The 20,000-nt window shown below is 51.1% G+C and overlaps 1 protein-coding gene and 2 pseudogenes across 3 annotated transcripts; 1 reads left to right on the top strand and 2 right to left on the bottom strand.

Annotated features, from left to right (window-relative positions):
• LOC129379980 (atrial natriuretic peptide receptor 1-like) overlaps positions 1 to 3,046 on the bottom strand; it is a 20,924-nt pseudogene extending 17,878 nt beyond the window's left edge.
• A 477-nt stretch (positions 3,047 to 3,523) lies between these two features.
• LOC129379981 (cyclic AMP-responsive element-binding protein 3-like protein 4) lies at positions 3,524 to 10,452 on the bottom strand. 3 transcript variants are annotated; one of them, XM_055060938.1, is made up of 11 exons: positions 10,311 to 10,452; positions 9,851 to 10,017; positions 9,439 to 9,561; positions 7,462 to 7,930; positions 7,179 to 7,288; positions 7,014 to 7,109; positions 6,275 to 6,381; positions 6,047 to 6,115; positions 4,758 to 4,842; positions 4,542 to 4,656; positions 3,524 to 4,435 (listed from the first exon to the last, which is right to left on the bottom strand). In XM_055060938.1, the coding sequence occupies exons 3-11, from the start codon at positions 9,556 to 9,558 to the stop codon at positions 4,170 to 4,172; spliced, it is 1,437 nt and encodes a 478-aa protein (XP_054916913.1). In that variant the 5' UTR covers positions 9,559 to 9,561; positions 9,851 to 10,017; positions 10,311 to 10,452; the 3' UTR covers positions 3,524 to 4,169. The 3 variants fall into 3 exon arrangements, with proteins under 3 accessions (XP_054916913.1, XP_054916912.1, XP_054916914.1); XM_055060937.1 differs by lacking the exon at positions 9,851 to 10,017; XM_055060939.1 differs by lacking the exon at positions 9,851 to 10,017 and having other exon boundaries at positions 4,563 to 4,656; positions 10,311 to 10,449.
• Positions 10,453 to 11,225: 773 nt separating this feature from the next.
• On the top strand, positions 11,226 to 19,784 carry LOC129351028 (phosphatidylinositol 4-kinase beta-like; annotated as a pseudogene).
• The last annotated feature ends 216 nt before the right edge of the window (positions 19,785 to 20,000 follow it).

The raw sequence follows: 20,000 nt of genomic DNA on the forward strand, positions 1-20,000 counted from the left end.
ACCGGGACCTTGTTTCGTGCAACTCCTACTGTGGTTCTGTTGGCGCTGTGAGACTGGATCGGACTCAGGCTTCCTTTTGGACCCAGTTCTGATGGCGTGTTTAGGATCATCAGCGCCTTGTAGCCAAAACACTCCCAAGAAAAACGTCTGCTAGCCCACAAGCTACCGCCCAATCAGACAGCAGCGGGCCAATAAGAAGGTCCAAACAGAACCTGATGACGTCCCGGTTCTGGTGGGTTCTGTTGGCCTGCCACTCTCTGCCACAGTGTTCAGTGCGAAACAGGAACCGTAAGACAATTAAAGCTGAGCTCAGTGACGACCTTTGACCTCACCATATCCGAGTTCTGAAAAGCAGCTGTTGACCCGACCCGACTCGTTCCTGGGAGAATCAGAGCACAGATCTGTCAGCTCTTCTTCCAGAACCGAATGAATGAAGGAAAACCCAGGAAAGGTTCTGTTGGTTCTTGAATCGGACCTGGGAAATTCAGAACCATTTTCTGGAAACAGCAGAACCGGGTCAGCTGGAACCACCCGACTGGCTGTGGCTCAGGTCATGTGACCTGTGGTGGGAACAGGAAGTGGGACTCACCGCGGCCGCTGTTCTGGATGTCGGCGAGGATCTGCGCGTAGTTGATCTCCTTCTCCTCGAACACGCTGTGATGGGTGCTGATGTTGAACGCCTTCAGCTCCTCGTACAGACCCTCGATGGCGAAGTAGCACGGCCGGTCGTCGTACTTGTGGTCGCTGAACACCAGCGCCACGTGTTCCCTCCACTCGGACTCCAGGCAGACCCGCAGGCCGAACCGGCCCAGCTTCTTGTGGGTGGGGCCCGTGTTGGTGATGGAGGGGTAGACGCCGTTGTAGAACGCCACAGCCGTGGCCCCCGCCGTGATCATAGGCACGTCCCAGTGGGCGGTGAACAGGCCGACCGGCGCGGCGGCGTAGGAGCAGCCGGGGCCGATGAACGCCCACGGGTCGCGGGCCAGCTTCAGGTCCACCGCCGCCAGCGAAGCCACTGACTCGGAGCAGATCCCGTTCCTGTCCTCGCTGTTGTTGAACACGTAACTGAGGCGGTCGGGCAGCAGGGTTGGGTCAGAGTTGATGGTTCTGATGGCCCGCTCCACGGCGGGTCCAACCCGAGGCCAGGCCCAGGGGTACCGGGCGTTCTGAGGGAGGATCACCGCCAGCGTGATGTTCTGCCACGGGCGCCGTCTCTCCTGGTCCCTGCCGTGGCGCCGGCGGGGCTCATGCCCGGCAGACAGGTCCAACAGAACCAGAAGGACCATCAGAAGAGTCCCAGCCTCCTTCCTCCTGAACATTTCTGTGTAGTGGGTCGTCTTGGTGTAGATCGGGTCAATCAGAACCTGCAGAGAACAAAACACTGCTGCCTACCATGTTGGGTTAACCCAGAGTTGACCCAACAAAACCAACAACCCAATGAATTCAAAGACCCAATGGAGCCAACAATCCAAAAGAATCAACGACCCAACGGAACATTCTTTGTTGGTGAACTGTGAACATGAACCGGTTCAATTTGAACCCGTCTGAACTCGTGAACGTTCCCGGGCTGAGCCAGGAAATCCTCCCTGCCTTGGTCCAGGTGGGTGTTGTTTGGCGCCGCACCGCCCGGTTCTGCAACGACCCAACCCGCTGAACACCTGTTCCTACCTGAGCTGCTCTCGACTCCTTTCATCATGATCAACAGAAAAACTGAGAAAAGATCCTGCAGGAAACTTCTGTCTTTCTCAGGTAAGTTCACCTGTCAGACACACGGACTCTGCAGCGGTCCGGTCCGCACACGGCAACAGACGGAGGAGCTGCTGCTGGAGCAGGAAAATCTGCTGGACTGACTGAAGGGAAGATGTGAAAGAGAGAGGGAGGGAGGGAGAGGAAAAGGGAGGGGGAGTCGGTGACTCCGGAAGGGCGGATCAGCAGCAGTTGCCCTGACCTCCATGGGTGGGGGAGAGCTCCCCCTGCTGGGCAGAACCAGGAACACAGCAGCAGGACCAGAGGATTGATGGATCCAGAACTTTTCAGAACTTTTGAACAATGAAGACCAACATGAAAACCTGAGGAGTGTTGAAATAAGAATTTTAAAGTAGCACAATAGTACATAAGTTAACTTTTAGGTTAAGACAAACTTAGATACAGATCCAAACTGGGACAGCTGGTGACTCTCTGAACGCAGAGGATTAGACAGAAAACAGCCTAGAATCTCTTTAGACAGGGAGCCTGTCTGCCAGGCAGTTAACAAATTCCTGAGCATGGTTCAAAAGTTCACTAGGATCTTAAAACTTTTTATAAATAATTTTATCTATATTAGAATTAACTATATTTCTTTAAGCATGTTTTTAATTAGTTACTTATTAGATCCAAACTTATAGTCATTATTTAGCATTACATTTTGTGCAAGCTTGGTTAAAAATACAAACTACTTTCTTGTGGAAACATTTTGAGGCACAGATAGCGCTGCAGCTGCAATCATATATCAAACTGGACAGCGGCTGGTACGAGAAGATCTAGGCCGTATATCTGCTTTTGGGGCTCTTTAGCAGGAGGTAATAAAATTAACATTAAGACAGCCCACACAAAGGAAAAGAACACACCTCCTAATGCATATATTTAAATGATGAGAATACGCAGTCTATAAAAAATGGTTTGTTTCACAGCAGAAGTTGGAATCTCTTTGTGCTGAGTGAGAGTTTCCCGGAGGATGCATCTTCTGTTTTGTCTTTTTTTACTCAGTTCTTTGTCTCTGTTTTGTCATGTCTTGGACTTTTGATGATCTAGGTGAGATGCTTATTGCAACATTCTTCTTGGATTGAATTTCTCTGGATAAAACTCTGAATATCTGAAGTCTGACGTCGTATGATTGCTCTTTTCTCTCTGCACACTTACACAGACACAGGAATTCGGGACAAATAATTAATTAACGAGCTAAATCAAGTTATTCCTCTTTTTAATTCCTAACAGGAGTCAAAGTTTTCTGACCCAGTTTGTTTACCGATGAAGATCTGCTGATTGGTTGCATAGACAGGAAGTCACCACTGCATCACTTCCTCCTCCCAGGACGCTGAAACCAGCAGCTGCAGGTGAGGCGAACTACTGAGTATCCACTGTGTGTGTTTCTGTGCTTGCCTCTAACGGCGGTACTCCTCAGTGGGAGTTTTGCTTAAAGATGGCTGCTGGTGGAGCTTCCTGAAGAGGCGGAGCTTCTTCAGAAAAACCAGCATGGTGGCCATAGTCTGATATTAACCCCTGCTGATCCAGGAGAGGATTAAGGCCCATTATCAGTGCTCAGTATTCACAGCAACCCCTATGAAGTGTGGACAGAACGTCACATCCAAGATGGCGGCCGGTCACTGCTTAGGCACCCTGCTGCTGAAAGTACAACTGCAACAAAACATAATTTTAAATGCACACTAAAGGTATTTTTGTTGGAGATATTTGTTCTGTTGTGACTTGTTGAATACAGAAAATTTAATAGAATCACTCATGTTGAGGAAAACAAATATTATTTCAATACTTTTAAAACTGATTTTATTCTATTGGTTCGCTCTGTGAACTTTGCCATATTTCCAAGATTTTACACATTAAATATATTAATATTTAAGTCATCAGTCTGTCATTCGACTAATAGAGACAGTATTTTACCCATAAAACCATCTGTTTTATGCAGCTTAAAGTTAAAAAAAAGTTGTAAAGTGGAGCCAATAACAAAGGTGATAAAAATTCAGTGATTCCTTATTTTGGTTACATTGTACATATTAATGAGTCATATTTTATAGGATGAAAAATGTTGAATTGTAATTTTTAGTCTCGATAAGTTGAGCAGGAGGACGCGCTGAAACTGGAAATAAGGACCTGTTTGCAGCATCACATGATTTACTGAACAACCAGAACCCACAAACCAACCCGGAAACATCCCAGGACAGAACATCAGTGTGTCTCCACAAGTTGAACATGAAACGGGTCGGTTCCGGTCCCAGGTCTGGTGCAGCAGAGACAGAAACAGTTTCTGTGAAGTCCTGTCCGGCTGCTGGATCCACTTTCAAACCCGAGTCTGGTCAGGGTATCGCTCCAGAATCTCAGTGTTCTGGTTCTGATCCAACAGAATCAGTGCTCCAGCTGCTCAGCGTCAGTCTGGCGGCCCCTGCTGGAGGTTCTGGTTACATCTCATCAGCGTGTCCGAGTTTTCCCGGCTCACGGCCGGTCTGCCTGGCAACAGCAGCCGTCCCGTTCTGTGATTGGCTGCTGTCATCGCCCGCTAAGCCTTCCAGGGGTCCTATTGGCTCCGGCAGTGCCGCTGCACCCCCTGCTGACCCTGATTGGCTGAGCTCAGGAGGCACCGATGAGTCCAACCGTTCAGCGGAACCGACGCCGTCGTCTGCCGGATTGGAGAAGTTTGGGTCCGTCAGGATGTTTCTGGATACAACTGCAGAAAATAAAATGATTATTTCCTGAGGTTCCGACCCGGTAGGCTGACCTGCCTACCGGGTTCGTCTCGTTCCAAAGAACCGAGTCTTAGTGGAACCGCGAACAGGCGAGAGGTCCAATCCGACCTGCGGCGGTTCTGTAGTCGTCGTCGGCTGACGTGCGACGGCTAAATGGGCTGAAGCTGGGCAGGACGATCAGGCTGAGGGACACTAGTAGGATCTGAGGACAAACAGAAAGCGGTTCTGACTCCACAAGCGTCCCCGAACCGGTCCGGCGGACCCGACGCCGTCAGAACCACAGAACCTCCAAGAGCTCCTCACCAGTAAGCAGGTGCTGGTCTGCGCTCCTTTACTGGCCGACTGCTTGATGAGGGAGCGGAGCTGCTGCAGCTGAGAGAGGAGGGACCTGAGAGGAGACAGAATCACTGCACGGCTCAGAACCAGAACCAGAACCTGGTCTGCATCATCAGCCACTGTTACCATGACGAGATAGCTAGAAGAACCAGAACATCTGTCCAGCTCCTGGAGGCTACCGCCAACGAAAAGGCTAGCTGTGCTAATGTGCTCAGCATGAACATTAGCTTGCTAATGCTAAACCACCATACCAACATTGGTGTTTAGTGGAAGCTAACGCTAAAGCACTCAGCATGAACATTAGCTTGCTAATGCTAAACCATCATACCGACATGGTGTTTAGTGGAAGCTAACGCTAAAGCACTCAGCATGAACATTAGCTTGCTAATGCTAAACCATCATATCGACATGGTGTTTAGTGGAAGCTAACGCTAAAGCACTCAGCATGAACATTAGCTTGCTAATGCTAAACCATCATACTGACATGGTGTTTAGTGGAAGCTAACGCTAAAGCGCTCAGCATGAACATTAGCATCATACCGACATGGTATTTAGTGGAGGCTATCGCTAATGCGCTCAGCATGAACATTAGCTTGCTAATGCTAAATCACCATACCGACATGGTATTTAGTGGAAGCTAACGCTAATGCGCTCAGCATGAACATTAGCTTGCTGATGCTAAACCATCATACCGACATGGTATTTAGTGGAAGCTAACGCTAAAGCGCTCAGCATGAACATTAGCATCATACCGACATGGTATTTAGTGGAAGCTAACGCTAATGCGCTCAGCATGAACATTAGCTTGCTGTTGCTAAATCACCATACCGACATGGTATTTAGTGGAAGCTAACGCTAATGCGCTCAGCATGAACATTAGCTTGCTGTTGCTAAATCACCATACCGACATGGTATTTAGTGGAAGCTAACGCTAATGCGCTCAGCATGAACATTAGCTTGCTGTTGCTAAATCACCATACCGACATGGTATTTAGTGGAAGCTAACGCTAATGCACTCAGCATGAACATTAGCTTGCTGTTGCTAAATCACCATACCGACATGGTATTTAGTGGAAGCTAACGCTAATGCACTCAGCATGAACATTAGCTTGCTGTTGCTAAATCACCATACCGACATGGTATTTAGTGGAAGCTAACGCTAATGCGCTCAGCGTAAACAGAAGCACATTAGTTTAAGTCTGCTCCTGGCTCTACAGCAGGAAAACATTGGATCAGAACCAGAGGAATCATCTTACACATTGTGTTTCTCCAGCTGCTCCACGGTTCGCTGCAGCTCCTGGTTCTGAGCCGAGCACGCCGCTGCCCTGAAGAAAGAACCAGAACAAGACCGGATCAGAACCATTAAGATGGTAGCGAGGTCAGGCCACGAGGGGCGCTGTCAGTCAGCTCACAAGTTACCATGGCATCACAAGGATTGTACCTCGTGTGACCCTGTGGCGCCCCCTGCTGGCCCCCAGCGGTACCTGCTCTCCAGGCCGTGGATGTACTCCTTCCTCCTCTTGCGGCTGTCCTGAGCCGACTGCTTGTTCCGAATCTTCCTGCGGACTTTCTTCAGGATCCGCTCTTCGGCCTGCGGGAGAGAAACGCGTCAGAGACGAAGTCAAGCTGCAAAAAAAGATGGCCGCCCTGGACTGGACATCACTGTCAACTAGGGCTGTTGTAAATAAATATTTTAGTAATTGAGTAATCTATTGATTATTCTTACGATTAACCGAGGAATCGGATAAAAAAAAAGATGAAATACAATATTAGTAAATCTCCATACAAAACAGCAGTTACTATCAGATATCAATACCAGTCCAATTTTCATATTTGAGCTTCTATACCATTTACTTTTCTGTAGTTTAGAAAACGAATTTGTAACAATAACATCTCAGTTTCTAAGTCAACCTGAAGAAAAGTTATATAAGAATCTGAAATTCTGTTCAGTTCAATAATAAAGAGGCAGGCTCACAATACGCTTCTGAAAATGTCCAGCTTTGGGTTTATGTTTTCATCTCCATTCAGTTTAATAGATGAACTCTGACCTTGGCCCAAATGACACCTCAGTTCGTCATAGAAACTCATTACCAGCTACGCTGCATTTGCTGAGATGAAATTAATTTAATCCCTGAATTGAGGAAGTCCTAGTGCACTGGTGAACATTTTCCAAAATGTAATCTTTATATGCGTTTGCGGCGGCCAGAAGCGGTTCTGTTGGACCTTAGTGAGTGGAAGGTTGCTGGGCAGGGACACGCCCTCCTCCGTCAGCAGCTTCTGCTCCTCCTCCGTCAGCCGCAGGTCAGGGAACAGCGGCACCTGAAGAGGAAGAGTGAATCTTCCAGCCTCAAACGTCCTCTGATGATACTAACTGACAGGAAGTCTTACCTGGTCGCTACCTGAGAGAGGGGCGGAGCTCCGGCTGCAGTCAGATGGAGAGGATGAAGACGGGGCCATGATGCAGGAGTCTGAAAACAGCAGCTGGGAACTCCACTCATCTGGAGGAGCAGGCGAGGGGCCGGGGGGTGGGGGGACCCACCGGGAGGGGCCGGGGTGAAAGGGGGGCGGGGGGGTTTGTAGTGGGAGAAAAAGGAAACGAGGTGAGTTGATGACTTCATCATATTATATCATCATGTGGACCGAGTGAGGACTGGGTCAGAACCGGACCTACCCAGCTCGATGGAGATGATGTTCTCCTGACCGGGTTCAGATTTGGCTCCACCCACAGAGCTGATGTCATAGACCACCTGGTAGACTGATGGCTGGCTGGTCTCCGTGTTCACTGCTGTCACCATGGCAATAGGGGTCTCCTCCGAGATGCCGCTGTCACTCTCGGACGACGTGTCGGCGGGCCCGGTGTCGGTGGGCCCGGTGTCGGCGGGCCCGGTGTCGGCGGGCCCGGTGTCGGTGGGCCCGGTGTCGGCGGACCCGGTGTCGGTGGGCCCGGTGTCGGTGGGCCCGGTGTCGGCGGGCCCGGTGTCGGTGGGCCCGGTGTCGGCGGGCCCGGTGTCGGTGGGCCCGGTGTCGGCGGGCCCGGTGTCGGCGGGCCCGGTGTCGGCGGGCCCGGTACCGGCTCCAAACACTTCGTTGGGGTCGACGGCCTGTAGGATGTCCTCCGATTCGCTGTCGTCCAAGGTCACCTGACAGGAAGTAAGAACAGATGAGCCGAGGGGGCCGGACCCAGAACCACCTGGTCCAGAAGCACCTACAGGATTCTGGTTCCGGCCCAGAAGACCAACTGAGCGCGCTCAGACTGCCTTTCAGGTAAAACACTCTGCTAACACCAAGGAGTCCCGCCTCCATTACTCATCTTATCCTCCAGGTTAAGTTGGAGGATGCTAAGCGTCCATTAGCATCCATCTACGTCGTACCTTCAGTGTGTCCGGTGTGATCCAGTCTAAGTTTCTGCAGGTGTTGCCCAGGGCTCAGATCAACATCCTGGCCTCACATTCAGCAGAAAGAATAATATCTGTTGTTACGCTGACAAAGCCCAGCTCTGCCTTTCCTCTGAGCCCACTTCCTGTCAGATTGTTATGAAGAAAAGTCTAATTCACTGGCACTGCTTCCACCTTAAAGGGGCAGTATCAGGTATTTTTCAGGCACATAGTGCAGTTTTATCCACCTTATTCCGAGCCACCATGAGGCATTGTGTGATTTATGGGTGCAACTTCTGCTGCAAACTGGAACTATCATTTGTTTACATGTTAGCAACTCGCTAACCAGCTTAAAATATGTGAAAACACCCGCTATCAAAACTTAAATGTGACAATATTGTTTTACCGCACTAGCATAGCTAGCTACCAGAACTAGCATAGCTAGCTACCAGAACTAGCATAGCTAGCTACCAGAACTAGCATAGCTAGCTACCAGAACTAGCATAGCTAGCTACTTCACTGACTCAGTTGTTCTGGATGCAGATGCAGGTTTTCTTCATCCACACAATGAAATGAGCATAAAGCATTTTGGCTTCTTCAATGTTAACATTTTTATCCAAATTATTTTGTTTGCTTATCTGCAGCTTTTGTTTTGGGAGTCGTTAAAAACACACCAGCTGCTGCTGCACACTAAACTTGGTCTGATTATTGGGAGCAACTTGACACTTTCCAGAGGCAAGTTGCTCTCTTGCCTCTGGAAATGTGCGGTTCGGTTGGGTTCTGGTGATTAAACTCACCATGTGCAGAGCAGCTCTCTGATAGTGACTGTTTCACTAAACAAGTTTTACTAAATATTGTATTGTAATAAAAGGGAGCTGTAACTTCAATCATGAATATAGATTAGCAAATCACAGTAAATACGGCTCCTTCCAGTGGGTGCTGGAAATTAGACCCATGCTAATCGCTGCTGGCTAGTCTGAAGAAGCTACGCCTCAGATGTTAAACATGAAGGGATCAAAGCAACACATCAGGGAAAAACAGAGATCTAAGCAGTCGATTTAACAGGATACCGGCCCTTTATGGTCAGACCACGCCCATCTTCATCATTCTGCTCAGGTAGAAGGTGGGTGTATCAGTAACACAAAGTGGCTCCGCCCCTTCCTGGCCGCAGCCGGATCGGTATCGTCTCTCTCCATCACCTCCAAATAAAGTGGAACTCCACACCTCAGAACTCACCTGTTCACCAAGAACATGCATCATTATTATCAACTCACACAGCTGGGGTCCACCACCCAGTCCTGCAGGGGCTCTCTTGGGCCGCTGAAGCCGATCGAACCGGGCCAGTGGGTCGCCGGCCCGGTTCCAGGCAGAACCGCCCCGCTCTCAGTGTCCATCAGCTGAAACACACCACAGCAACATCAGAACCACACAGAACCAGAACCACACAGAACCGAACAGAACCAGAACCACACAGAACCAAACAGAACCAGAACCACACAGAAACACAACCACAAGAAACTAGAACCATCTAAAACCAAAACAGGTCTACTCTCAATCAGAACCAGAACCATCTGCTGTAGCTTTGGATCAGAACCTCTGAGAAAAAATACAAAAGCACCAGGTTCTGGTTCTGGTTTCACCCAGAGAACCCAGAACAGGAACCAGAACGCGGTTTGTTTTCCCTGCCTGCTTCTGAATGGTTCTGTTGTGTTGGTCCTGAGGTTCTGGTTGGGCCCGGTTGCTCCAGCAGGTTCAGCGGTCCAGGACATCCTGCTGGACCCGCCCTGCATCTCAAACATTCCCGTCCCGCCTCTGGAACCGGACGGACCGGTTCTGACCCGAGTATCTGCTGCCTGCACAGGAACACAATGCAACCAGAACCAGCAGAACCTGGATCCAAACATTCCCAGTCTGAGAATGCTCAAATGAAGGAACCAGAACCAAATCTGTTTAGACAAGCAGGACATCAGCAGGAACCCGGACTGGTTCTGGACCGGAACCCTCCAGGACCTCTGATCTCCCAGCGGAGCGGGCAGAGGTTCTGAATCCAGAACCTCCCTCACGCAGCTCAGCAGATTAAATCCGGACTGATTAAATCAGGACACCAGAACCAGGCTGGCCCCAATGAGGAGCTACACATACTCACTGAGTGGTTCTGTTTGGAGCTGGTTCCGGATCAGTACGTTCGGTTCCTCATGAAAACAACCAGAACAGCTCGCTACTCAGACTAAAGGAAAACAGCTGGCAGGCTGGCCGCCTAGCGCTTCCTGCTCTCTGGCTCCCCCTGCTGACAGCCCGCAGCGCTTCCTGCTCTCTGGCTCCCCCTGCTGACAGCCCGCAGCACGAGACTTCCGATCTCACACCCGGACATCTACCACGTCACAGAAAACACTAAAAAATTACGTAATCTAAAATAACATAAAAAAAAAAACCTTTACTGAGGTAAAATTACAAAAAAATCTTTGTTTTAAAAGAAATGATAAAAGTATTGAATTATAAGAATACATATAAAAACAATAAAGTCAAATATATATATATTTTAAAAAAGCTTAAAAAATAAAATTAAATAATCAGATTAAAAGGTTAAAAACAAAATGCTCAAAAGCACTACACGAGAAAAAAAAAAATCTTAAATTTAATTGAATTTAGTCCCGATTATATGGTGACAGAAAACAGGCTGGATTAGAACCGAGTACAAAACAGTCCAGGTCCAAGTCCTGTTGATCCAGGCAGTTTTAACTGATCACACAAAATAAAATGAGGCTGAATTGGGAGTTTGAAAAGATTAATTAGTTTATAAATAAAAGTCAATATATGTGTTGTGTTCTTTATTTATTTGTGTATTTTATGTCCGCTCAGTCTGTTGTTACTTGAACTACTTTAACAGGTATGGTTTAAATTTTCCCTTACTAAACAGTCTGTATATTTTTTTAACTTTTGTGTGAATCTGTATTCCAGTGGCACGTTTAGCCGCCTCAGTCTGGTTCACCCGGACTTCCACAATAAAAACCCTAAAAAATTATCATAATGAAATGTCTGACTCCGTCCAGTGGGTGGCAGTGCAGCACCGGAAACGTTCAAAGAGAAGCGGAACCGGAGCCGCTGCGCCTCCTGCTGGCTGGCAGCGGAGATGAAGATCAAACGGAATAAATGGAGTCAACAAACTGCACGTGAGGCGTTATTTCGACGCTACTAAGTTGTCAACAGGTAATAGTGATACACCTCCCGACACGTCACATCATCTGCACAACTCAGCCGGGCGCGCGCAGGAACATAAGCTGGGAGTTAGCAACAGTTGGCATTATCTGCTAGCACTGAGCTAGTTAGCTCTGAGCTAAAAGCTGCGTTCAAACATATGGGAGAACCGTTAGCTGGTTGGGTTAGCATCCCGTTCATCTTCAGTGGTTAGTTTCTAACCCTGAGCTAGCAGCAGCTCTGTGTTAGGTATAAAGGACCACAGAGCGGGTCCCAGAGTTCGGTTCGGTCTGCTGCAGCTGCTACAGGTTCTGCCTGCAGCTGGCAGAAACTGTCCGTCTGTTAGCAGATGAATCCAAACACCGGTTCCGTCAGGCTGGACTGTCAGCTCCGAATAATAACAGACCGGAGGGTTCCGACCGTTTTCAGGCTCCAGTTACCCTGGGGTTCCTCGGCTGTGTCAAGAAGCACTCGGATTGGTTCTTTAAAAACCGGTTACGGCTGATCCGGCACCGGTTTTTAAAGTTCTGCTCACTATTTAAACGAAAATAGTTCATGTTCAGAGTTCAGCAGCTATAATCACAGTCCCAATACGAATTGCTTCTTGTTCATTTGTACATAAGATCTTTAATGATCGTGATTGGTTCCAGATCCCTCAGGTGTGTTGCTGTCCTTCACCTGTCTAGTATTGATGGTCTCATTCCTGACCTTTGAACTGTCTGTGTTCCAGCGGCGGTGGGTGGAGCCTCTTGGCAGCCATGATGGCGGACCCTCAGGACGACCTTTCCCCCGCCTACTCTGAGCAGAACAGCCCCACCTTCTCCACTTGCTCCTCCCCCTCCCAGTCCCTCCCTCCACCCCTCCTCATGCGGGGCCCCCCGCCCCGCCTCACCACCTTTGGGCGTCATCAGCGAGGGGGGTGGCGAGCTGAGCCTGGTCATAGACGCCGAGGTGGCGCAGCGGGCGTGTCAGGAGGTCCTGCAGAAGGTGAAGTTGCATCAGGTGGACGCCGCCGCCAGTCCCGCCCCAGGCTCGCAGCACAACGGACCGTCCCCGGACCGCGGCGTCCCCGCCATCAAACCGCCGCAGATCCGTGAAGAGGACGATCCGGAGGGCCCGGCGCCCGGCTCGGTGAAGAGCGCGCGGCGGCGCCAGAGACACAACCCATCCAAGCAGTCGTGGCTGCTGCGTCTGTTTGAGTCGAAGCTGTTCGATGTCTCCATGGCGATATCCTACCTGCACAGCTCCAAGGAGCCAGGTGTGCAGGCGTACATCGGGAACCGGCTGTTCAGCTTCCCGCACGACGATGTGGACTTCTACCTGCCGCAGCTGCTCAACATGTACATCCACATGGACGAGGACGTCGGCGACGCAATCAAGCCATATCTGGTGGGTGTGGCCTGCGGTCAGCTGACCTGCTCGGGGCGAGGCTGCTTACTGTGGTGGTTGCCATGGTGAAGGTCAGAGTTCAGCCTCAGGAAGTGATGGTGGTCATGGAAACAGCTTGAGCTGTACAAACCAGACACAGGAAGTTTACCTTTTATGGATAAAAGCAGTTTATTTTTGTTATGGTTTCCATGGAATCAGCTATTTAGCAAATAAATCTGGGTTGTAATCTCAGTTTAGACAGTTTTCCTGTTGTTCGTTATATTCCACATCAAGGTGGCGCAAAGTTACTCTATTGGATCAAAATCTGTTCAGAACATGAAAGGAAACCCAGCAGGGGATCAGTTCTGAGGCCTAGAATGGACCCAGCCCGGTTCTGATGAGCGTATGCTAATGGGCTAGCTACTGGGTAGGCACTGGACCAGCAGTATGCTAATGGGCTAGCTACTGGACCAGCAGTATGCTAATGGGCTAGCTACTGGGTAGGTACTGGACCAGCAGTATGCTAATGGGCTAGCTACTGGGTAGGTACTGGACCAGCAGTATGCTAATGGGCTAGCTACTGGGTAGGTACTGGACCAGCAGTATGCTAATGGGCTAGCTACTGGGTAGGTACTGGACCAGCAGTATGCTAATGGGCTAGCTACTGGGTAGGTACTGGACCAGCAGTATGCTAATGGGCTAGCTACTGGACCAGCAGTATGCTAATGGGCTAGGTACTGGACCAGCAGTATGCTAATGGGCTAGCTACTGGGTAGGTACTGGACCAGCAGTATGCTAATGGGCTAGCTACTGGGTAGGTACTGGACCAGCAGTATGCTAATGGGCTAGCTACTGGGTAGGTACTGGACCAGCAGTATGCTAATGGGCTAGCTACTGGGTAGGTACTGGACCAGCAGTATGCTAATGGGCTAGCTACTGGGTAGGTACTGGACCAGCAGTATGCTAATGGGCTAGCTACTGGGTAGGTACTGGACCAGCAGTATGCTAATGGGCTAGGTACTGGGTAGGTACTGGACCAGCAGTATGCTAATGGCTAGCTACTGGGTAGGTACTGGACCAGCAGTATGCTAATGGGCTAGCTACTGGGTAGGTACTGGACCAGCAGTATGCTAATGGGCTAAGTACTGGACCAGCAGTATGCTAATGGGCTAGCTACTGGACCAGCAGTATGCTAATGGGCTAGGTACTGGACCAGCAGTATGCTAATGGGCTAGCTACTGGACCAGCAGTATGCTAATGGGCTAGGTACTGGACCAGCAGTATGCTAATGGGCTAGCTACTGGGTAGGTACTGGACCAGCAGTATGCTAATGGGCTAGCTACTGGGTAGGTACTGGACCAGCAGTATGCTAATGGGCTAGGTACTGGACCAGCAGTATGCTAATTGGCTAGGTACTGGACCAGCAGTATGCTAATGGGCTAGGTACTGGACCAGCAGTATGTTAATGGGCTAGGTACTGGACCAGCAGTATGCTAATGGGCTAGGTACTGGACCAGCAGTATGCTAATGGGCTAGCTACTGGGTAGGTACTGGACCAGCAGTATGCTAATGGGCTAGGTACTGGGTAGGTACTGGACCAGCAGTATGCTAATGGGCTAGCTACTGGGTAGGTACTGGACCAGCAGTATGCTAATGGGCTAGCTACTGGGTAGGTACTGGACCAGCAGTATGCTAATGGGCTAAGTACTGGACCAGCAGTATGCTAATGGGCTAGCTACTGGACCAGCAGTATGCTAATGGGCTAGGTACTGGACCAGCAGTATGCTAATGGGCTAGCTACTGGACCAGCAGTATGCTAATGGGCTAGCTACTGGGTAGGTACTGGACCAGCAGTATGCTAATGGGCTAGCTACTGGACCAGCAGTATGCTAATGGGCTAGGTACTGGACCAGCAGTATGCTAATGGGCTAGCTACTGGTAGGTACTGGACCAGCAGTATGCTAATGGGCTAGCTACTGGGTAGGTACTGGACCAGCAGTATGCTAATGGGCTAGGTACTGGACCAGCAGTATGCTAATTGGCTAGGTACTGGACCAGCAGTATGCTAATGGGCTAGGTACTGGACCAGCAGTATGTAATGGGCTAGGTACTGGACCAGCAGTATGCTAATGGGCTAGGTACTGGACCAGCAGTATGCTAATGGGCTAGGTACTGGACCAGCAGTATGCTAATGAGCTAGGTACTGGACCAGCAGTATGTTAATGAGCGTCCTATTACAGGATGAAGATCAGCAGGAAAAATACATCCTGTAAATGCATTCAAGGTTCCGACAGGAACACTCATTTTAAACCAGTTTTAAACACAGCACTAGATTCTGAATCGATGTTTAAATGAATCCGTTTCCTGATCTGATTATAATTAGTGAAGTTTTCTGGTAATTAAATAATCTGGTGATATTTCATATTCTGATGTTATTATCACAATTAAAATAGAAAATTTCAGTCTGGCCCTCATTTAGTGTCACCATTTTTCTTTTTACAAACTCTCTTCTGTCAGTTCTGTATCTGTGTGTGTGTGTGTGTGTGCAGAAGTAGAGAAGGCTTCAGGTGAGTGAGGTACTGAGCAGTAGCAGGCACATCACCTGATGCTGCGGCTCCACCAAGTGGTCGGGGTCAGTAAATGGACTCAAGTTATATAGCGCGTTTCCAGTCATTTTGACCACTCAAAGCGCTTTACCCTAGAGTCACATTCACCCATTCACCCACATATTCATACACCGATACGCAGACCGGTAGGAAATTTAGGGTTAAGTGCCTTGCCCAGAGGCACATCGACATATGGCAGGAGGAAGCTGGAATCGAACCTACAACCTTCCGATTGCAAAGCGACAACTCTGCCACACAGCCACAGTCGTACTGTGTAGTCTTGCAGGCTCCCTGCAGCCATGTTAGTGTTCTGTTCCTGTGGGTTAATGTGCCCTGTGTGTGACCTTGCAGGTGCATCGCTGCAGACAGAGCATCTCCTTCAGCCTGCAGTGCGCCTGGCTGCTGGGCGCCTACTCCTCCGATATGCACATCTCCACACAGCGCCACTCCCGGGGCTCCAAGCTCAGGAAGCTCATCCTGTCTGACGAGCTGAAGCCGTCGGGGCTGCGGGCGCGCAGAGAGCTGACGTTGACGCCGTTCTGCCTGGCGGCGGCCCCCGTTTGCCCGGCGGCAGACCACGGCCTATCTCCGTCCAAACGGACCCATCAGCGCTCCAAATCGGACGCCACAGTCAGCATCAGCCTGAGCAGCAACCTGAAGAGAACAGCCAGCAACCCCAAGGTGGAAAGCAGCCAGGACGAGGTGAGGTCACTGTGAGGTCACTGTGAGGTCACTGTGAGGTCACTCCATCTCAGGGTGCTTCGAGAACACGTTCTTATGAGTCCTAGGGAGTCTGGTTCCCTGGGACTAGAACCAGTGTGTGTTCTTATGATGAACAACAGACAGGAAGTGATTTTTCCTCCTTCTTTCAGAGGAAGGAGGAACGAAATCAGTCAGAAAGGAAAACCTTAAGAGTGGAACAGGTATCTGGGTCTGAACATTGTGGCTCCGCCCTCACAACCTCGGATGTTGATCTGGTTGTTTGAGACGCTGAAAAGCAGGTTTTCCATGAAGGCATCATGAGGTGTTCAATGAATCCAGAACCTGCAGGGACTTTCTGAATGAAACCAACCAGAAGTTCTGCTCTGACCCCCAGGACAGCGGCTCCAGCTCCGACAGTCTGGAGTTGGATTCCGGTCCCGTAAGTTCCTCCCAAAACTCTTCCAGTCCGCGGTGACTCTGGAAAGGGACTCTGCCAGGGAGTCTCTGGTTTCTGGTTCTGGTTCTGGTTGGGTCCACACGTCGCTCTGGCCTGTGGACTCGGACTGTGATTGTGTCTCTTATGTTCTGTTGATGCTTCTGGGTTAACCAATCAGAATCTGACCTGTCCTCATATCTCCTTGTGATGATCCCTCAACCAGTCGGCTGTCCAGCCCTCTGATTGGTCGGCTGGTCCAGCCCTCTGATTGGTCGGCTGGTCCAGCCCTCTGATTGGTCGGCTGGTTCTGTGCGTCAGGTTTTCCGCAGTGGAACCATGAATAGTTCTCTGGTTCTGATCCAGATTTTTCAGACTGTGCTGGCTCACACTGAGCCCAGGCTCCGCCCCCTGTGTCACCTGTCTTGTGTACCTGCAGCCGTGCGCCTGGCTCGCAGCGAGAGTTCATGAAGTCCCTGATGGGCATCGGGAAGCGTCTGGCCACACTGCCCACCAAGGAGCAGAAGACGCAGCGGCTGATCTCAGAGCTGTCGCTGCTCAACCACAAGCTGCCGGCGCGTGTCTGGTTGCCCACCGCCGCCTTCGACCACCACGTAGTCCGCGTGCCGCACACGCAGGCCGTGGTGCTCAACTCCAAGGACAAGGTGAGGCTCCGCAGTCCCCAGGGCCACATGGACACACGGAGGTCCTGACTTCCCCCTGCCGCCCCCCAGGCTCCCTACCTGATCTACGTGGAGGTTCTGGAGTGCGAGAACTTTGAGACGTCCAGCGTTCCGATGCGGATCCCGGAGAACCGGATCAGGAGCACGCGGTCGGTGGAGAACCTGCCGGACTGCGGCATGACGGCGGAGCAGCGAGCCGGGAGCTTCTCCGTCGTCCCAAACTACGACAATGACGACGAAGCCTGGTCTGTGGACGACATCGGAGATCTGCAGGTGGAGGTGAGGCTACGCCCACAGGAAGTGATGTGAGATTGAAAATGTTAGAGCGAGGTAGCTGGTAACAGGATCTGAATCTATTATCCATTATCAGGCGTTAATATCCATTAGTAGAGGGGATGCATAGCATTAGCTAACGTTCTTTATCTCGAGCTAACGGCATTTCAAGGCGTTGTTCCTGATGGAGCTAGCGCTGTAGCATCTAGCTACTATTATTAAGCTGGCGGTGTTCTGACCGAACCCCCAGCTCCCAGAAGGCCACACCAACAGCTGCGATAACATCAGCCAGTTCTCGGTGGACAGCATCACCAGCCTGGACAGCAAGGAGCCCGTCTTCATCGCCGCCGGGGACATCAGGTCAGGACGCTTTCTGACACGCTCTGTCCATCCAGACGACCTCTGACCCCATCCCCTCTGATTTCAGGCGGCGCCTATCGGAGCAGCTGGCGCAGGCCCCCACCACCTTCAGGCGGGACCCAGAGGACCCGTCTGCCGTGGCCCTCAAGGAGCCCTGGGAGGAGAAAGTCCGGTAGGCCAATCCCCGAGTCTGGACCGCCGGGCCATCCCGCCCGGTGCTGAGCCGTCTCTGTCTCCGTCCCCCAGGAGGATCAGGGAGGGCTCGCCCTACGGACACTTCCCCAACTGGAGGCTGCTGTCCGTCATCGTCAAGTGTGGAGACGACCTGCGGCAGAGCTCCTGGCCTTCCAGGTGCTGCAGCAGCTCAAGGTAGCACCATGATGTCACTGACCGGCTATCCTCCCGCTGGCATTTTAGCCAGCATGTTAACCAGTATGCTAGCCAGCATGCTAGCCAGTATGCTAGCCAGCGTGTTAGCCAGTATGCTAGCCAGCATGTTAACCAGTATGCTAGCCAGCGTGTTAAGATGGGAATTCAAAGGCAATTTGCCCCTTAAATGCTTGCTAATTGATGGCTGGTCTTGACCTTTGACCTGTTGCTGCCAGAGCGGCACCCACACCAGTTTCCTTCCCATCATGCATCTCTCTGTCCCCCAGTCGATCTGGGAGCAGGAGCGTGTGCCGCTGTGGATCCGGCCCTATAAGTCGTGGTTCTGTCGGCGGACAGCGGCATGATTGAGCCGGTGGTCAACGCCGTGTCCATCCACCAGGTGAAGAAGCAGAGCCAGCTGTCGCTGCTGGACTACTTCCTGCAGGAGCACGGCGCCCCCACCACAGAACTTCCTGTCCGCCCAGAGGAACTTCGTCCGCAGCTGCGCCGGCTACAGCCTCATCTGCTACCTGCTGCAGGTCAAGGACAGGTGAGGCCCCGCCCCCAGACGCTCCATGCGCTCGCCTGCCCTGCTGACCCTGTTTCCCCCCACCCCCAGGCACAACGGGAACATCCTGCTGGACGCCGACGGACACATCATCCACATCGACTTCGGCTTCATCCTGTCCAGCTCTCCCAGGAACCTCGGCTTCGAGACGTCCGCCTTCAAGCTCACCGCAGAGTTCGTGGAGGTGGGTTGGTTGGTTCTGGTTCTGGGTGGAGTTTTGTTAAGACCTTTTTCTTGTCTAAAAGGTTTCCAGCGACATTCAGGAAGATGAAATAAGCTTTGTTAAAGCTGAGGGTTAAATTCACCCTGTCTCTTACCTGAAGGAGGAGATGCTTCAGCTCCTTTGGCAGGCAGGGTGTTTATTAAACCCTGGGCCTTGTCTGGCAGGTGATGGGCGGTCCAGGATGGAGACATGTTTAACTACTACAGGATGCTGATGCTTCAGGGTCTGATTGGAGCCAGGAAGCACATGGACCGGGTTTTGCAGATAGTGGAGATCATGCAGCAAGGTGAGTGAGTGTCCTGCCCACAGCGCCCTCCTCTGGCCGCTGACTGACCCCCGTGTCCCCGTGTGGCCCCAGGCCCCAGCTGCCCTGCTTCCACGGCTCCAGCACCATGCGGGGCCTGAAGGAGCGTTTCCACATGAGCCTGACGGAGGAGCAGCTGCAGCTGCTGGTGGACCAGCTGGTGGACGGCTCCATGCGCTCGCTCACCACCAAGCTGTACGACGGCTTCCAGTACCTCACCAACGGCATCATGTGACCCCGTGTGACCCCGGCATCATGTGACCCCGTGTGACCCCGGCATCATGTGACCTCGGCCACGCTTCCTCTTCTGTTAATTCCAGAATTTTGTTCGCGTTTCCTTTAGAAATTTTCTTTGGTCTTCATCATCTGTGTGTCTTCCTCTTCCTCTGTGTTTCCATATTTGGGCAGAGGCTCCTCTTTGGCTGTTCAGCAGGACTTTAGCCAATCACAGAGCAGCCACTTTTAGTTGGAACTGTGAAATGTGAGCAGGTGGTTTCCAGGTGTGAACATCAATAAAAGCAGCCGGTGTCCACCTGCAGCGCTGCCGCGTCCTGATTCACCTGAACACACCTGGACCAGGTGACCTCTGACCTCCAGAGTAACTTGTTCAGTTCATGGATAAATCAGTTCACTGATCAGTTCATGACTCTGACGACCGTTCTGGTTAGCAGAATAGAAGTTTCCATAGCAACGCATTGTAGTGAAGTGGCTCCGCCCCCTCCTCACCGAAACGCTTACATAAGGTCATTTCC

This window comes from Poeciliopsis prolifica, unplaced genomic scaffold, assembly GCF_027474105.1.
Source record: "Poeciliopsis prolifica strain line A6 unplaced genomic scaffold, Auburn_PproV2 SCAFFOLD063, whole genome shotgun sequence".
Taxonomy (NCBI): domain Eukaryota; kingdom Metazoa; phylum Chordata; class Actinopteri; order Cyprinodontiformes; family Poeciliidae; genus Poeciliopsis; species Poeciliopsis prolifica.

Coding starts and splice junctions, on each gene's coding strand:
- LOC129379981 (XM_055060937.1), bottom strand. CDS start 9,558: ATGGACACTGAGAGCGGGGCGGTTCTGCCTGGAACCGGGCCGGCGACC. Junction 7,931..9,438: donor GGGTGGTGGACCCCAGCTGT/GTGAGTTGATAA, acceptor ACTTCCTGTCAG/GTGACCTTGGACGACAGCGA. Junction 7,289..7,461: donor CATCATCTCCATCGAGCTGG/GTAGGTCCGGTT, acceptor CTGCTCCTCCAG/ATGAGTGGAGTTCCCAGCTG.